General features: G+C 32.5%; 1 protein-coding gene across 1 annotated transcript; it reads left to right on the forward strand.

The window, feature by feature from the left end:
• The first annotated feature begins 1,655 nt into the window (after positions 1-1,655).
• LOC105335257 (uncharacterized) lies at positions 1,656-5,866 on the forward strand. The gene is made up of 2 exons (XM_066069446.1): positions 1,656-2,020; positions 3,107-5,866. The coding sequence occupies exons 1-2, from the start codon at positions 1,686-1,688 to the stop codon at positions 3,996-3,998; spliced, it is 1,227 nt and encodes a 408-aa protein (XP_065925518.1). The 5' UTR covers positions 1,656-1,685; the 3' UTR covers positions 3,999-5,866.
• Positions 5,867-20,627: the final 14,761 nt, after the last annotated feature.

Here is a 20,627-nt window from a genome sequence, read left to right on the forward strand (position 1 = left end):
TGTATGAACCATAAACATTAAATACCAAAAAAAATGTGTTTTATATATATATATATATATATATATATATATATATATATATATATATATATATATATATATATATATATATATATATATATATATATATATATATATACACACTCTTGCATATCAAATTGATTCCAAGTGATCTCTGCTGAACCTATTTACATGTATAATATACTAAAAATGAGTTTTTTACATTTTTTTTTTTTATTATTAATGTATTGAAATAATGACTTTCCACAATTTTGGAAATCAAGCGCTGACAACGCTTTTGACCGAAAGTTTTAGCCAGGTAGGTGCAATGCTGTTGTAAATAAATAAACCATGAAAAAATGACAATAACAAACTGTCAATTTGTTAAAAACTACCAAGAAACTATTATTAAATACAAATCTCAATTACTGAACTCCTGGAATAGATAATTACATGTATATAAACTAAAACCAAACATGCCAGATTTTGAAATACTAAAAATTCCATCTGACAAATATTAATACATTCCTCTACCCGGTCTTTCAGCACAATGAAAAACACCCTCAGAGTCAAACCAGTCTATCCGGTCAGTCAAGTCACATGTAAAATTGACCAATCGCTCACCAAACTTTTGGCGGGAAAATATTCATTAAAATTGCTAAATACATGATAAAATAATGCACTTATTTTATTCTTGTAATCAATGACTTGACTAAAACTTTTAGTAACACACACTTTTTTCTATATTACAAAAAATACAATTTAGAACACAACTCACTTTTTTATCTAATCAGCAGTCACTATATATTCTATTAAGTGATGCCTTTAATCGTTAAGAATTTCTCTAAGTTGACAGCAACGTCACATTTTGATTGACAGCTAAGACAGCTAAGGAAGCCGTAAACAAAAAAGAAATTATGTCTGATTGGCGCAGAGCTTTTGATTAGCCAATGAAAAAGAGGGTAATGTTTTAAGTAAGTTAGATCATATTAAGTAAAATTAACGCGAGTCGCTTTGCTTCCTCCGCCCTTTCTGAATCTGTTAAATTTACTTAATATGATCTAAATATTACCATGAAGATACATTTTAAACAGATATTCTGCTATGTTACATATAGGACGCATTTGTACATATTACCAGGGTATTCGGATTCCATTTTATATCTCCGAATTTCGGCCATTTTTAACTCAAGTCATATCGAATATAGTAATAAACAATCTGTAAGCGCAACTCTTCTTTAACCACTGCAAGGGTTTTGTTGAAACTTCGTAGATTAATTAGATACAATGTGTAGATGTTCAATTCATATAATGTGTATCATTGTCAATTAATTGGGGGAGAGCGGGGTATGTGAACCTGCTTACTTTTCTTTTCATTAACAGAAAATCAAACGTGTGTGACTCTGACAAAAGATAAAATAATATATTTAGATGTGCAAGCATCAATTTTAATGTGTTTTAAATATCAATACCAAAATAAAATCCAAACACTGTAACTTTATAAAGGATTTTGATATTCTGTTGTTATAATCGTTAAAGTTAAGTATCAAATTTGAAACTCATTTGCTTGGAAAGCATAATGTTTTGAAAATACAAAATGTTCAATAGTTAAAGTATAACTAAGGTACATACTTTTTTAAATTTTAGATCGGCCTTCTATTTGAAAATGGTACCATCTTAGTCGTGATGAATACTGAATGTCCATTACACAGAGATATGTTGATTGAAGAAATTTCAAAATTTGGGATTTCAGATCTTGAATTTTGTAACTTGGATGGAAACTACTCAAAAATTATCAATAGAGTGACATGTAGTCTTGAAAAAAGACTGACTGTTTTTCTGAAACAAGTTATATTCAAATTGTATGAGTACTCTCGGAAGCATGACGTTAAATCAAGTTTAGTTGAAGTAAATGCCATTCTAAGACGATTGAAACAAGCGGCATGCTATCCAGAATGTCTTTCAGAGGCTCATGAGGAAGGGGAGTTAGTGAATGATGATGTCAAGGTGTTCATCCAAAGGTTTGAAATTTAATTTACTAAATATTTAAGACATAAAGTTTGAGTTTTCATGAATGTTCCAGAAAAACCTCCAAGCTTATTCTGCAACATTCACTATAACAAGAACTCTATTTCTATTCTACTAAGAGGTCCGACTATCAGCTTATCGGTTTATTTACAGAGAGAGGAAGTAGGTCATATTTTCAAGAGAGATGAATCTGATTAGTTGAGACGGCTGTTCCGCGTAACCCCAAAGGTTTTGTTATTAATACATCGGCATGTTTGTTTACAAGTACATTGATCGCAGAATATTGCTCGGAATCGAATGCAGACGATATACATATATTTTTTTCGATGAATGAAATGCACGCTTAGATTATTTATGAATTGAATTTTTATTAATCAAGATTATTGAATTCGATTATTAACGTATAAATTTGTTGTTTTTTTAATTTGGACGAACAAGCAGTGAAAATGTGTTGGGGGGGGGGGGGGGGGGGGACAGCCGCGATTAGCTCTTTGAGGAATACACATCGCTGGAAAGGACAATAGCCCGTCATCAATGACTTTTTTTTAAGAGAAATTGTTTAAGTTATAGACTCATGATCGACTCCAGTTTGGTATGTGTTTAAGATCTGATAGATTATTGATGACGTCCGTGGTATATTGGAGAATAATGTCCGCGGCATCTCTTTGATCTAGGCAATAACTGTTGTAGAATTTGAAATATATTTGGCTTAAAATAACCTTAATCCTAACGAAATACAAGTAACAATTACTTTTTACATTTAGATTTGAATGACTTTTTAAATTTTATACTATTCATATAATTGTGCACACAATCATATCAAGTGATATTACCTGTTTGAATCAAAATTAACTGAACACGACTTATTTTCATGTAGTAAGGAAATCTATCGTACTCATACATTTTTATACAGTTACAATGTTATATTTTACGCACCATTCAAAACTAAAAAAAATGCATTACAATTCAACAAAAAAAAAACTTTTATAAAAACCTATCAAAATATTGATCTAATTGGCTAATTTTTGGTCAGTCACTTTTGTATCTGGATAAGCTTAAAAACTTTTTTTTCATATCAGTTTTGGTGAAGAAATTCTCTACAGTCGATTTGATGGCAATACATTTTATGTTGTTACCAAAACCGAAATTGTGAAGGAAAAACTAAAGGATTTGTTCTCATGGCCAGTTCTCGAGAACAAACGAATAGTTATAATCGTTGAAGACAGACTCGGGATAACCGAATTGAGCAAAACAGGAGTACCTCTTCATGGAGCTAAATTCGTGTACGTTGATAATGGAGTCCCAGCTTTTAAAACCGACGAATGCTTTGCAACAACAGGAAGTCTAATGCTGGCAAACAATAACAATTTAATGGTAGCAGTCACCTGTAAACACGCTTTAGAAAAAAGGGATACGTTTTATAGCTTAATAGAGAATTCAGTGGTGAGGCTTGGACAAGAAATTAAACAACCAAATAATAGAATGAGAAAATTGCATGATGATATATCAGTAGTTCGTATTGATGACGCCACGCGATCCATAGTCGACGAAAAGTGCGAAAAACTTCTCATTGATACTTCTGAACTGCCTTCACGTGCGGTAATATCTCATCGTTTTTTAGTAAAGGGTGACATTGTTCACAAGAGAGGTGCAAGAACTGGGCTTACAACCGGAATAGTGAGAGACGTTAGAACGCAACAAATCGGACGATTTTCTGAACAAAGTACTGTCATCTTTATCACGGGAAGAGATTCTATACCTTTTGCAGAGAAAGGGGACTCGGGATCACTGGTATTTCAACATTCTCTTGATCCAGAAGAAAAACGTTTGGAGGTGTTGGCTATGGTGCAGGGAAAAGTAAACATACCAATACCCAATGCTGATGTTATCTGTTTTCCGTTCATTGAGGGTTGCGAGAACTTACAGCACAACATACCGGATATACAAAATCTGGATTTTTTTAACCATTAATTTGAGTCTTGTAAATTTATCTTTTTAAGTCGAACAACAAAACAAGTTATTCGTTGTGCATTTTGAGTGTATCTGATTTCAACAAAAGGTACATATTTAAGTACCATATTAGATACTGAAAAATCAATATACGATAACAATTTATATCAGTGAACATCTCTTCATTTACTTAATGGGAAAAAGTGGGAAAATGTATGTGAATTAACCTTGTATAATCTTGATCTCCATCTAAAGATAAAAGTTTCGGATAAAGATCTAATCTAATGATAATACACACTGTAAATTCCCGTTTGTTTCTGGTTTTACTTAAGATTTCTGAATGTGTATAAGGAATAAGGAATCATTCTTTGAATATTATTTTGGTCGGGGCCTGTCCATATCCAATAAAGCATCAAACGCTTTAGAATAGATTTGCTCAAGCTCCCACCGAAATTTTCACATTGTAATATTCAAAGAATGAATTCATATAATGTTCAGCAATTGTACGAACGCTGGTTTCGCCCCAACTTCACGGCATTAATATTTATTGGAAAGTACAAAAAGCAATTTATAGTGTTACATGTATCACAAAGCCCTGAAAAAATGTAAATATAAATACTTATACCTAAAACAATTGTAATCATGTGTACATGTAGTCTATCGCTTGTGTAGTCTATAGCTTGTGTAATCAGTGTTTCGACTCGTAATTTTTTAAAAAACAAACACCTATTTTATTTCTAAATTAGTTTAAAATAATCTGTAAAATTTAGAAATGTTAGAGCACATTATATATATAAAAATCAGACTCTCAATGGGATTGTCGGGAAAGATCATTTTTATAGAGGTAACCTACATGTAGCTTGAATACTCACTGTATTTATATTAATGTAAAACGTTTTCAATTTATTGCCCTCCCGTATAGGTTTTGTATTTTAAAGTTACGTAACGAATGATGTTTACTCATTGTGCAAAACAAATCCATTGAATAATTATAATGAAAGACAATCTACTGTATGTTATAAACCTATGATTGTAGTGTTATTTTTCACTTTAGAAAAACTACGTCAATGATCTATTTTTTAAGTAAATGACCATTGAATATCTTTAGAAAAATCAAGAAAAATCCCAAAACATTTACACTATCATTGAGATATTCTTAATTGCAAAAAATTATAAAAAGATAACTCTTTAAAAATCAAAATACAATTCAAGATTGGCAATGGCACTAAGAAGACACCAGGCACTAAGTTTTTAGAAACATTTTTCAAAACTATTTCAGTCTGAATATCCTCTATTTGTTTCAGATCAGTACCCAATTTTTAGTTTAACAAAAAAATGAAAGATGATGAAAACGCATACAAATTTATAGTATTAAACTACTTATATTGACCTTAATCTGCTGGCATTGAATTTATATGAGTTCAATGAATAAGATTTTTAAAAAATGTGGTGTCTTTCTAGTTTTAAAGGATCATTCAATATTTTTGCATTGCGTGCCATATGATTATCTTTATGAATAATTGAAATTGAAACAACAGAAGATATGCCAAATTTATTTACAAACAAACAAACTCTTGACTTCTATATTATAGTACCGCCAAAAATGTTTTAGGGGAAAACAAAATCTGAAAAATTTAGTCTGGATTTCCTATAAGTGCAGTTTTGTTTAAGGTTAACTTCAATATATATTAACTATATTAAATGCTATGTCAAAAAATAATTCATTTTTTAAATATGTTTGTATTAAGAAGAAATTTAACTGATTTTTAACAACTACAAACATATGTTCATAAATATTCAATCTTTTTTTGAAAAGTAATAATAGGAATATCCAGTGGCTCGATAATTTAATTATTATCTTCACAAAACAATATATTCTGCAAAGCAAAAGGAAACATCAAGGTTAAATGTTAAATGTAAATATCATTAAGAAATTTAAATTAGAAAACAATTTATAGAAAAAAAATTGCTTCTAAAAAATTGTAATTATTATCTGTTTGATACTTATTAGAAAGTACATGTGATGTTTGAAAGTTTGGAACGTTCATCACGATCTATGTTCCGTTCTTAATGTCTCTGTCTCATTTCTATTTTGTATCTTTAAACTTTTCTCTCTATTAAAATAAATCTTTTCATATATATTACATATCAACACTTGTTTAAATTACATTGTAACCTTTCTAAGGAGTATTATTTATATGTACATATACATTATATTTAAACATTGAATATATCAATAAAACAATTTGTTGCCGGTTATAGTCCGACATTTTCCTAACGAACAGTACATCTTTAAGGATGTTTGTACACCGTGCCTGTTCCACACAAGAATGGACACAGGATGAAACTCTGTCATTCCGTCAAGTAAAATATGATTGAAAGGTAACTAAAATGTACCTGAATGGCAGAGCTCTGCCATTTAGTCACCTTTCCAGGCAATTCAGTTATCATTCAGTTGACTGAATGGCAGAGTTTCATCCTGTGGGAAGAACAACTCTGAAAGGGTTATATTCAGCATAGTCGCGTGTCAAGCGTCTTTTCATCTATAGCATAAGCAAACCGTAACGACAAATATGGTTGATTGTAATCGTTTATTTTATATTGTGAAAATGTCAGTGTTGTTCATAATGATTTGAGAATTCTGTGGAATCAATTTTATTCATGGGGGTCAATGTTAGTGGGCAGCTAAAATGTTCCTGGTTCGTTGGGACGTAATTTCTTTGGTAGCAAGCTCTGTTCCGTGAAAAGATATTAAACAAATGCTTGTATATATGTTCGTCGGAATGTAAATTCGTGGGTAAGGATAATTCACGAAAGCGACGAACATTGGTACCACACAAACATTGATGATTCCACAGTACGCTGGTTTGAGTTATAAATACATAAAGTCGTTCCTATGGCTTAAGAGAAACACCCTCCCCCCCCCCCCCCCCCCAGAGCGCAGTATATATAAAGTCAGGATTTGCCTTGGTCTAGATGTCGTGGAAAGTTTTCTAAGGCTCGAGTCAGCTCACTTCCCTGGGTAGATAGGTGGGCCCCTGTCCCCGTTTCCCGTCTCGTTCATTCTCTCGCTCGGTGTTTCGTTTATTGTCCCGTAAATTATCATAGTGCAGTACGTTTGTTTAAGGTTCTATTGCGCTTAATGTAACATAAGGAACATACTTGGCGTTTAGTCCGTGTTTAGTGGGTTGGCATTAAGATTAGGTTGCTTAGACTTTCTTTAACATTGCATCTTATTGTATGCTTCAGATGTCAAAGCTTGGCCGTTTTGTTGCAATACGAAGATGATTACTGTAAACGTATAACATTTGGCTGTGTATTCTAGCTGGCTGTTTTGGCTTCCAAGTACATCGCTAAATGACATGCATACATGTATAATAATAGTCATGTACAGGAATACACAAATTCAAATCCACGCCAACTTGTTTAAAAAGTATTTTCCGCCATATATCGTACACGCCAAATATAATAAGTTTACAGTTTTTTGTATTATATTTATGTAGATATTTTATTTGTATAAAAAATCTTGTTGGTTTTGAGTGAACACTTTATATTTAACACTTTCATAGCATGGACTTCTGTATATTATGTGAATTATTTTTATTTATGAAGGTTATCAACTTTGTCAACGGCAATCTGAGTTGTGTACATAAAAGTGCATAAACATGTTAATAAATACAATTACATGTTTTAACCACCAACGGGAACTTCTTCAAATAATTAGTTTTGTTATCAATTGGATATTATCAGCAGTTTTTGATTATTGCAGTCAAAGAGGTACAGATGAAACAAAAAACAAATGTGTCTACTGCATTTTAAAATTGCATTATTGAAAGTAGAAAAGAACATTTTCTAAAACAAAATTAAATAATGTGGGCCTTATTTTTATACCCGCACTTTCTAAAGAAAGTTCGGGTATATTGTTGTTACCCTGTTCCGTCCGTCCGTCCGTCACTTTTTACTTTTTCAAACTGCTCTTACATCTTATAAAGCAAGAAACTGAACCCTTAGAGTTTGATTTAGGGTATCATGTGGTTTTGTAAAAAGGTTTAAAAAATTATCTGTTAGTCCTGGGAATCAAATAATTGGTAAAAAAAAAAAATTTACGTTTTTTCACAAAAAAACCTTCTTCCTCGAACTCCTCCTACATTTTCAAAAAAAGACAAATAATCTCTTGGAATATGTTTTAGGGTATCCTATAGATGCGCAATAAGGTTTCATAATTTTCAATTTTGTCCTGGGGGTCATTTAAAGGCTGAAAAATGACGTTGTTTAAACAAAAAAACTGGTTTCAAAAACGTCGTTTTTTTATCAGTAGCCAAATAATACTCTAGAATATGATTGGGGGTGTCATATTGATTGGGGATGTCATATTGAAGTGTGATCAGGTTCCAGAATTTTTCTTTTATTAAGGGGATCAGTGGGCAACAAAAAATGACGTTTTTCTTTAAAAACAAAGTATGGTTCCCAGAACTCCTCTTACAACATTTGGAGTAGCTACGTCATCTCTTGGGATATAATTTGGGCTGTCCAATAGATGTGCAATAAGGTTTTAAAAACTTAAATTTAATCCAGGGAGTCAAATAGTAGCAGAAAATTGAAGTTTATCACTAAACAAAGAGTACCAAGAACTCCTCTTATGATTTAATGGATAGACATATCATATCTTGGCATATGATAGGGACTGTCCTATAGATGTGCAGTAAGGTTTTGAAAACTTAAAGTTAACCCAGAGGCCAATTACCTACATACCTTTTGATGCCCGTTAAGGATCAAGAATATATATGGTTAAGGGGTGGGGATCTCAACCGCTTTCGAGATATTCGTGCACTACCTGTTCAAGGGGGGTCACGGCTACCCCCGCGGCCCATGACCTACATACTGTTTGATGCCCCTTGACACAAGGAACAAGAATATATATGGTTTAAAGTAGACCGAGTATCGCACTACGTCATAATACGGATTTCACAATATTGGTTCGACTTTTACAAAGCGTGTTAGATACCCGGTTTTGATTTTGCTATACATCGCTGTTGTAAACAATGGCAATAATAAGCAATTAGAACGGTAATATATGTATTCTATGAGAGATAGAAGTGATTAGTGTTGAGAAACTCGATTCTGTAAAGATAAAATGAAAAACGAAGTTTCTGATTAACCAGGATCTCAGGTATGCTTATATCTTCTTTGTTTTGATGCCCCCCCCCCCCCCCCCCGAAATTTTCTTTTTCTTTTACTAAAACCGGTTTAAATTTAGAGACAGAAGCTATTTTGAATTTAATCAATCGTCAATTAATTAATGTTTAAATGATATCTAACATTGTTGACAAATCAAGGCAAAAAACTGTAGCAAAATGTGATTTTTACGGATTTTTTCGTCAGGGTCTACTTGGTTTAGAGCTTATAGCGTGAAAAGTAATCCGTCAACATATCATTTATTTTACCAATTTTTTTTTCTAAGATGTCAATCTATAGAATAAACACCATGAATTTAAGTTTGAGTCCATAAAATAGTAAAAAAAATTACCAAACGCGATACTAGCATTGCATTTTTTGTATTCTATTTTGATACATCAGGTCCATAAAGCGTACTTAACTTACAGAAATTTGCGCAAAATTATTGATGAGATATGGTTTAAAGAAATATTTATACTCTATTTTGTATGTTCAGTTCTAATTTTCCCAAAATTGGTAATTATTTTTAGGAAAAACGGACGTCTGGCAGATTTCATAATTGTCAATAATTTTCGCAAGGGGGTACACCCGTCTGAGAGGTGATAACAAACAAACTAGCGTGTAAACATGCATATTTTCTTTTATATATGTATTGCTAGAATGTATATTTATCATTTAAAGCTAAGCTTTCAATGATTGAGCCCATTTAGTGCCGAGTATAGGACTACCTTAAGGGTGGGGATCTCAACTGTTTTGAAGATATTAAGGGACTTGCTGTTCGAGGGGGGTAGGACCGCCCACAGGGCCCATGACCTACATAACAGTTAATGCCCCTTGACATCAGAACCATGAATATATATATATGGTTTAGGGGTCATGATTATAACAGTTTCAGAGATATATAGTAATTTCAAATTCCTGGGGGGGGGGGGGGGGGGGGTAGTGGTTGGGATGACCCCAGGGGTAAAATCTAATCAACCTTTTATATTGCCAGTAACAGTCAATATATGATAATGAAAACCCTATATTATTATCTTTGTCCGTTTTCAAGTTACTATTTACAATAGAGCCTACGATTCTTCCTACAAGGTTTAATGTTAGACCCCAAACCCTTTTGACCCCCCCCCCCCAGAAAAGTGGTTGTCTAACCCAAAATGAGAAAAACCAAACCAGGATGAATAACTAGATATGCAGGCCTATCATATCCTAGAGTTTTGTACAATTCTGTTCAGCCATCTCTGAGAAACAAGTTCAGAGCGAGAAAGAAAAAAAAAAGAAGAAAACGAATAATAATAATATATGTATAAAGAACTGTACAAAAACAATAAGTCTCCAAAATTTATTCGGGAGACTTAATGATAAAGATTAAATAGAGATAAGATCATCAAACATCAATAATTTAAAGATAATTGACAATTTCTGATTCTAAGGGGGTCAGGATGACCCCTTAGGGTCATGACTTACATCATCTTCCTCCTTAGGTCATGGTGCATCAGATCATTATGGCATGTAAGTTACATGCCATAATGATCTGATGCACCATGACCTAAGGAGGAAGAATAACTTTGGATTAAGGTGGGGATTTCAATGGTTTTTATGATATTTGATAATTTCAGGAAGAGCACTTGGGATCATTACCTACGTACCATCTGAAATGCCTTGAACAAAGAAACAATGATATAATATGAACATGATATATTATTCAATTTAAGAACCTAGATATAGATCAATCATCTATGTTTTGTAATTCTTCTTATGTATATATTCATATAAAAGTTTGTGTTTTGTTCTATACTGTTCATGTTCATGACTGTTGTATGGCTTAGTCTTATTTTAAATTACATTAAAAAATGTCAAATATATGACTTGGAACCCCCACCCCAAACAAACTCAAATATAAACTGCCCCCCCCCCTTAATTGTCGAATAATCTATTAAAATCATAATATAATTTGGGTGTCTATAAACTTTTATATACTGGTAAAAAATGTTATTCTTAAAAAGAAATACATCACACCTTGCATACTTGACAAATGATCTATTGAGATATGATCAGAGGTCATATTTCTACCTTGGGATCAATAGCAAATATTCAATGACAATTTAAAATTAATAACAATAAATGATTCAAATTATAAATGTTTATACTCCACATCCATCCCCTCCCCCCCCCATATCTAACCTGGTTCTAAAGATTCAGTCTTCTTAACACATTCTTACATGTGTACAGTAGCAAATTTTAAATCATTTCTTGATTGCTTTTTCTCTCCTAATGCACATTAACATTTTGGAAATTGCTTAATTCAATTTTTAAGGTTTATAAACAAAATGTTATATGCATGTGTATTCGCCTATTTGGGGCAATTGTCAAGTCTCCGAAACAAAGCAGTGTCATCATTAGGCTAGGAATTACCTACATGGATCAAACACTGCATATGAATAAGATAAAATACTTTATTATTTCTAGTTCTAGAATGTCGGAGTGTCTCCAATGGGGCATGACCTATATACAATTCGACGCGCAATGACACAAAGAGCAAGATGAAATTATATGGTTTAGGGATGAGGATCTCAGAAGTTAACAAAATATACAGTGTATCATCATTTCCTATTTTATAAAGGGGGTCGGGGGATTAAAGACAACATCGGGGGGGGGGGGGGGGGCATTAATGTATTTTACACCATTTGATGCATCTTAATGACATTAGAAGATATTAAAATATATATATCATGACCTACATTGTATTTGATGCATTATAATACATTAAGAAAGAAATACTCCTTCCTTCCTATTATAACTTATATAAAAATGATAAGTGTCTACACTTACTTACATGTAATACACGAATTTAACACGAAATTGTTTATACAGGGTCAATGTGTTGTCAACTCAATGGTGTAAGTCTGACCAGAGACATAAATATGTCTCTGGTCTGACAAATGAAAAAAACAATTTTAGCAATTAAAATGACAGAAACTTTACAAATGCGATAGGATAGGTAACGATGATAAGCTTATTTAAATATTAAAAGGTGATGATACAGTATGCTGTCAAAGGGAGATCATATTAAAAAAGTGAAAGTAAAACTTAATTATGTGTGCTGGCATCTTATTATATTGTGCTACTGCTACTACATGTATTATGCTTACCTATATTGGTCAACATCATAATGATAATCCAATTAAAGCAGAATAATGAATTCATTTAGCTGATCTTAGCTAATCCTTTTCTGCATATGGAAAACACATACATGTATGTATACACGTGAAACCAACGAATCGAAGAGCTGGGTAAAACTAGCTAATGCAGCTTTAAGGTTGTGCAGAACATTTGCATGGTGTGATGTATACTTCCTATTGAGATAAACAATTCAGTATAGATATTAATTAAATATTTACCTCCAAAATAATGTTACCTAACATTGAAGCGCAATGGGTTGGAGCGTTTACATGTCTGTAAGAGCATTGGAGTCTAAGGTGAATTTTCACTAATTTTACTATTGATATAAATGAATTTTCATGGGGGGGGGGGGGGGGGTCTAGACCCCTCACTCCCACCCCTTCTCTAAATTTTTGCACACGATGATGTATAGTAGGCACACAGAAGCAAATCTAAAACCGGCAACCGCCACGGGGAGGGGGCATAATTTAATTTTTAATTTTGTTTGTAATAATTATATAGACCATTATACTTTCTATGACATGAAATGTTTAGATTATTGATTAACTGAAAATTCGCTGCAAACAGTTCAACAACAAATTGCACATACAGTGCTGCTCATGTGTATTATCATATGGGAAGGGATCTCATCCTTCAGTTATGAAAATTATAATTTTTAAATGTTTTATCGGAGCTTGCATGTGGCCTTCATTTTTAATTAAACTGGTACAAAACAGTGTTATTCAGGGGCAAACACTTGGTGCGGGTATTACTGTATAATGACAGCATAAAGTTTCCTTTATTTGTGTATTCTTTCTATTTTTCAGTTCGGAACAAAATGTCTAGGTTAAAACAAATACATTTGCCAATTTATGGCGTGTTTTTTCCTCTTGTTCGAGCACTGTATATATGTATGTTAAGAATAAATTTTCTCCGATTTATGTATTACTTTGGCAAGTTTATGATAACTGAAATTATTATCAAGAATGTCAGATCTTTGGGCAAAGGGGACTGATAAATTATTTGAAAGGATTAGCAATGCACATGGCATATTTGTGGCAGTAAAGGTTGTATTGACAGCAACAACAGGATTAACCCTATGACGACAACTCGTATTATGTTAAAAAGATGAAATGAGTTTTCTGCTATGATTTTCGGTAAGATAATTTTTTTTATCTCAGTTGTCCCCCACTTACTATCCTATCGATATCCTGGCAAAATATAAAGATAGCAAAGAGTTATCAAGATAAAACAATACAATATGTGAACAGAGCACACATTGATTATATATGATTAAACACATAATGTTTTATGTTATTATGTATTAAAAATGATTGGATTGGGTATAGGTTTTGCCTATAAAACTCAATAATATTCATGATGATGTGTACCATAGAACATTGAAATGCAAATTAGTTATATTTAAAATAAAGATAAGTTTAAAGAGTATATAGTCATTTTAAAACACTTGTAACCATGCTTTTTTGGTAAAAATTGAAAATGAGAATTTTTAAGAGGTCGAGTGTGTAAAATCGGCTTAAATGTTCGGCTTTTTTAGCTTCAACGGATTTACACAGATCGTCGCAATCAAATCGACTGCAGATATCGCATCATAACACTAACATGGTGCTCCAAGGTTAAATTACGAGCAATTACGAGCTTTAATTGTGATGTCGCAAACGTTGGACGCTGCTTAAGTGCAGCATAACATTAGAAAATAAAAGATTACCCTTGTGGCTAGAACAGTCACTCTTTCATTAATTTGAACTTACCCAAAGGAAAATACAGTCATTTTGAAGTTTAATTCACATTTGCAGACAACATAAGAAGTTAAAAATGTAAATATAAGCATCAATTCCATATTATTTTAAAGATATGGATTCAATACTTATTCATACGGGGCATACCCGTATTTTAAATAGAATCGTCTACGTACCTGTGTCTATATTTATAATCACTCTTCAAGCGTTCAAGAGTATTAAAATGTCCTTCTCTCGTTTAGGGAAAATCTTGCCTTTCTGCAACACCTTCTTTAATAAATATATTTATTTTATGCTTGATTATACGCAACAGGATTCATCATGCCCTTTGACATATTTTTAGCATCCATGTTTTCATGAAAAGCAAAATGCCGTTTTTACTTTGACTGATCCTAATTTGGTGCTAAAATTCATTGACTGTTGGACGGTACACTAGTTGCACAACATATTTTTCACGGACAGGTAATAACTGAATGATTAATTTATATATATATATATATATATATATATATATATATATATATATATATATATATATATATATATATATATATATATATATATCTGTGTTTAACATATATTTTTAGATTTATCGACTATTGTCTTGACAAAGTAAACCCCACATAGTTCACATTAGTTGCCAATCAGTGAGTTTACCTTTTTTGGTGTAGACTGAAAACAGAACAGTTGATAAAGTAACATTCACAGCTTAGAAAGTTGATAACCTCATATGGGATCTTAGACCCCACGGCAAAATTGATAATAATAATAATAAAATGCAGGGGCTCATTTTAATTAAATTTATGTTATTGATATGCGAAGTTTTAGTCCATTTAATGAAACAGTATTTTTGTTACCCCTTTTTAAAAACAACATGTTTTGTCACCACGGCGCACGGTAACGTTCAAAACATGACGTCAAGATTAAACACGCACAGTTAATAGATATACCCCATCTTTATATCACGCTTATTCTTTTGTACCATTCTCCTTACAAGTTAAAATGGCACTGAACCACTTTACATCTTATTTGCACACTTTTGCTCGAGAATCATAAGTTAGTTCTTTGAAGTTGTCATTTTCTTACCGTGTATCTCTTAGTAATAATAACCCTGAACGTCGGTTGACGTTACTTATTTTTTGACCAAATATTTACAGATATTCTACTCTCTTTTAGACTGTTTTATATTCCAAATACAATTACCACCACCCCCACAAAATTTATAACAGTTTAACACACACTTGCACACTTGCAAATTATTTGTTTTTAATCCCAATTTATAGAGACATTACTTTCAACATTTTATGGTTTATCGTTGACATAACACAAATTTTGACCGTGCGCCGTGACATCATTTTTGCAGGATTACATTCTAAATAATTCTTAGAAATAAAGGAATTTAATAACTTTTTTCTTGCTAATTGTTTGAAACTATTGTTATGTCTACCAAATTTAGAAATGATATAAATTTAAGTAACATAGCTATGACAAAAGTCTTCGTATTCTTTGATTGACCCTCGTGTATATATATATATATAGAGAGAGAGAGAGAGTTTACCCTCTATATATATATATATATATATATATATATATATATATATATATATATATATAAAGGTACGAGTGTCATAGTCAGAGAGTAGTTGTAGATACGTAGATATATAGTAGTTCGGTTTTATAATATTTTTGCGATAGTCAGTGTTTGTTCTTGGATTTGATTATATGACTGTTATATTGGATGATATTAGATTTGGAAATCATGTAAATAAACTGTAAAATACAACTTGGACTTATCACTCAGAAATTATTATATAGGGAAGGATTTATCACCGCTATAAAGTTATTGTACTGGGCAATAGAAGATATGCTTATGGATTTGAGGGTACGTTACTGGGCTGTGATTTGATGAGTTACCCCTTTTTTGCACTCCGTAACTCGCAAGAAATATAATATAAACGACCAAAAAAAAAATTATTATGCAAAATGCATTCAATATCTGATGTGCTTTGTCATCAGCATTCTTAGCTTAAACTTATATTAACAATTAATTACTTCAGTATAATTAGAAGTTAAGCACAAATAAGACTTAAAATTCCAAATAAATTGACAAACTTAACACACATTTGTAAAAAATTATCTGCTAAATAAAATTTGAATACTATATTTCACTAATAAAAATTCATGACCACATTTAGAGCAAATAAAGGAAGCAGATGGTCACTAACAACGTGCGTTCTCGAAAAAAAAAATGCATTATTTTCTGAAACCTATTAAATTCAAATTACGTGAGAATTCCGTAAGCAATTCTGGGACGATTGAAGTAGCCAGCTTGGTATCCGAAATCTAAATCCTCGAGAAGAGAAATTGTCAAATGATGATTACGAGGAATTAGTTCAAATCTTTGAAATTAAATTAAGCATAATTTGAAACATTTGACTTAAACTGAAATATACTTCTTCAAAAATAAAAATGGGTATAGTCTGTCCCAAGATATCCATGCTGCATATTTGAACGATTTTTAATAACAATACACATAACTGTGACAGAAGTGCAATTAAAATCGATGAAAGGGAAAATTCCCAAGATAACTTTATTCACATATAATCATTTTTTCCTCGTAAAAATTCACAGGAACGAAAACAGATTTCCTACGAAGATTTATCATGGGGAATATTGACATCGTTTCTCCATTTGGAAGTACTCGAGACACCTCGCGCAATTTTTAAACGTTATCATCCGGGCGTCTTCATCTCATTGGCAATCGAAAAACCCCGTACACTTTTTATTTTTACCTGAGTATTGATACCCGTCAAGCTAGAGGGGCGTTTCAAAGGGGAAATCTTGGGATTTTTTCATACTATTGAATGAATATCGTCTAAACCAAGAGGAATGTATAAATATCGAAAAATTTAAGGAAATATGCGGCAAAAATATCTTAAGACAGACTATGGTTTTAGTTTTCCTTTTACATTCGAATAACTTTTTTGTATAATCCAATAATGGTTAAATTGTTAGATATTCAGGTATGATGCAGTTGTTATAAATTTATGTTAAACGAGACAATCAAACGTGTAATTAACAAATGTTTTACAAATCAGCAATTCCAATGCACAGTTTCAATTCAAACAAAATTTTTCCTGTGTCAATTAAAATTAACGTGGTACAATTTATTTTGTTAAATACTTATATTAAACCACTTATGAACTACATTGACTCAACTTACGATGAAAATATTTATAAGTAAATATCTATTAATTTGCCTAAGTAGGGAATATGCATGCAAAATAAAGCTTCCAAAAACTGATCTAATAAAACAAATGACGTGTACACTGCTAATTTTAAATACCTCACTCCAGTCTGTGCGGTCCAGCAGAGTGGACGTGTGTCTACTTAGAGGCACGTGGTAGTCTCCAAGATGAGGAAACTTCTCCTCACTTTATAGTTCTATATGTGTTTGTCACCACTTTTAAGGCATTTGTTTTGTATTTTTTATGTTATGTTTAATTGGTTTTTTTACAATGATATAACGCTTAGTTTTTAAAGCACGTGTTCGAATGAAGGATTGTTATTCTAGCAATGAACACTAACGATAAAATGTGTATACTTTATTCCATTCTATTTGAAAAATTATGTTAAAGCTGACATGAATTCATAAATACGCATTATTTCCCTTTTATCTCCGACTACCGCCATATTTGTTGTCGATTTCTATTGTTCTGTTCATCGCTACACACTGCCTATATAAGGCCGAGAGCACTATTCATGCTTCACCGCATTCAGCAATTTCGTACACCCGAACACGTTACCTTGGACGAAAAGACATGAAGAAACGCGTTTTGAAGAAAAATAATATGACAACTACTGCACTGGCAAGATATATCCAATAAACGGCGAAACAAGATAGCTCCTGTGTTGGATGTAGTACCGTCGGGGTTTTCAAGAAGATGCAGACGTTATGCTCTCTGTATGAACGACACATGTGTTCGATATGCATGCGAAGTAATGCAACACTGTTTGTGCAAAATAATACAGATACCTCGAAAATCCTTTTAAAGAATCAATATATTTCGTATTTCATTGATTGTTGCTTTCTATATTCTTTATTACAACATTTTACTACAGTGTGTAGTTCATGCATTTAGAAGTCCGTGCAACCTGAATGCCTCGATCGGAAAGCGACCGACCGTAACTTTCTCAACCGGTATATATACCCCAGTGGCAGTAGAGGAGCGATCGAAACTAATATGGCGACCAAATTATTTTATGAATTCATGTCAGCTTTTAAGGGAATGACGGTTTATTTCAGCTTGTATATGCTGAATTGTGATAAAAACGCGGGAACGAATACCTAGGGGCATACCTACGAAAGCCGAGAAGGATCATTCGAGATTCGAAATACGAGATTCGAAATACGAGATTCGAGATTCGAAATTCGAGATTCAATATCTAAATTAACCAATCAAATCATGTATCTGGAACCTGTATCCTAGCAACATCAAACTGTTCTAAATAAAGATCATTCGTACATGCTCTTTCCTACAAATAAAATTCTATAAATTATATAGTGGTTATAAAATGGTTAAATTAACATTGATGAATTAACCCCACACAGTATAAACAATTAAATTAGAAATAACACTGTTGGCTTTGCGAATCTAAGTGGTTTTGTTTGCCCTGTATGTATTTCCCCCCGCACAATTTTAACCCGAAGTGTATTCGGCCCAACTGTGTAAAAATCGGCTCGCGAAGAAAGATCTGTTTAATCTAAATGTTTTAGCTATGAAACGAAACTCAAAAAAATAATCGACATGTCAAAATATAGGTTATGATAAAGTTTTAAACCATAGAAGATATAATGATTTACAACCTCAAAGACAAAAATCCAGGTAAGAATAGTGTATTGTAGGGTATGGCAATGCCATTGTCGATACGAAAGAGAGAGAGAGAGAGAGAGAGACAGAGACAGACAGACAGACAGAGAGAGAGTTTTGTAGTGTCAAATTCAGTTTGATTTAGAATTTGAAATTGATTTGATTTGTTACAAGCATATATAGACAATAATTAAGCCTCTAAAACGAGAAAAGAGAGGAGTAAGCTAGGATACGGCAGACCAAGTAGCAAGCTTTAACTTAACGGTGTTAGCACACCTGTGATTTACATCGACTCTCTCTCTCTCTCTCTCTCTCTCTCTCTCTCTCATCACCTAGCATTTCCTTTTCCGTGAAGGGGCTTGGGGTATTTGTGATGTCTTACATTAGCTAGCGAAAATGATAAAAAAAAACATGAAATTTTCTTTAAATTGTGTGCGGATGTTGTACGCCAAAAATCTGTTTTCAGTATATACATTTCAAGAGGTGGGGGGGGGGGGCTATATAGTTCTAATTAATTTGTCAGTTATTCTGTCCCCACTTTGTTTTCTCTTCGTTTTCCAGGGTTTTTTTATTCGGCTCGGCAAATTAATATAAAACTTTCTGTGTAGCTCCATAACGATGCACTGTAGATAAATTATGAGTAGTTTTACTTTTGATAAACAGGTACATATCCGTAATTGATTTTTAATGTGACTCTTATAATCGGATTTAATATTCCAATAATTATAGGGTAGGAAAGAGTAGACGGGACTTTTTTGCGCATATCCTACTGTACCATTCATTCAACACAGGTACTAGCACTCATCGAGTTCGACTTGCTTTCCTTTTCTTTCATCCACTAGATTTAAAGCTATTAATTTTTGAAAATATTTTGAATTTATGGCCTAATTATATAAATTAGAGCTGCGCTGGTGCATATATTTACCCAAATGGACCAAAATATAACCAAATGAATCTAAAAGTTTTGACAAAATAAGTTTTAAACGTACGACTCTTTTTTTCAATTCTAATCGGGTATGTCCTTTAGAAAAATCTTGAACTACACACATTTTAGCAAATAAAACGACAATTGTTTCATTTTTTTATGGGGAGGGAGGTGGTGCCGGTGTTATATAGTGCCTTTTCCCCCTAGCCATCTTTCCCCCCGGAAAAATGGCTATATAGCAGTTCTTCCCCCCGGAAAAATGGCTATATAGCAGTTTTTCCCCCAGGGAAAACTGACTATATAGTGGGCTTTCCCCCTTTTTATAGCCAGATTACCCCCACGGAAAACCTACTATATAGTGGATTTTCCCCCTTTTTTACATTCCGGCCATGTATATGGTGGACCATTCGTGGCAATAATTTGCAATAATTGATATGATATTAATTTCTCATAAAAAAGGATAATTATGGCATTTATTAATACATAGAATAAAATAGTATTTCATGGTATTTTAAGCCAAATATGAACTAAGGCACGCGCCTCCATAACATTCATGTGTCATCATCGTTTATTTCACCTGTTTTTACACCTTTTATGAACACCTTTTACACGGATTTCGGAATACCTCGAATCTTTTTCATCTAATCGATGCCTATCTACAGTTTCGAACACATTTGAGTAAAAATACGCTGGTTTGGAAATTTAATTTTCCAATGTATTACCTTCTCTCTATAAGCTTCTCCGAGGGAACTAACTGTAC

Source organism: Magallana gigas, chromosome 8, assembly GCF_963853765.1.
Source record: "Magallana gigas chromosome 8, xbMagGiga1.1, whole genome shotgun sequence".
Lineage (NCBI taxonomy): Eukaryota > Metazoa > Mollusca > Bivalvia > Ostreida > Ostreidae > Magallana > Magallana gigas.

What these genes read in the sequence shown, in the direction of transcription:
- LOC105335257 (XM_066069446.1), top strand. Translation starts at nt 1,686, where the DNA reads ATGAATACTGAATGTCCATTACACAGAGATATGTTGATTGAAGAAATT. An exon ending in GTCAAGGTGTTCATCCAAAG is followed by an intron (nt 2,021 to 3,106) that starts GTTTGAAATTTA and finishes TTTTCATATCAG; the next exon opens with TTTTGGTGAAGAAATTCTCT.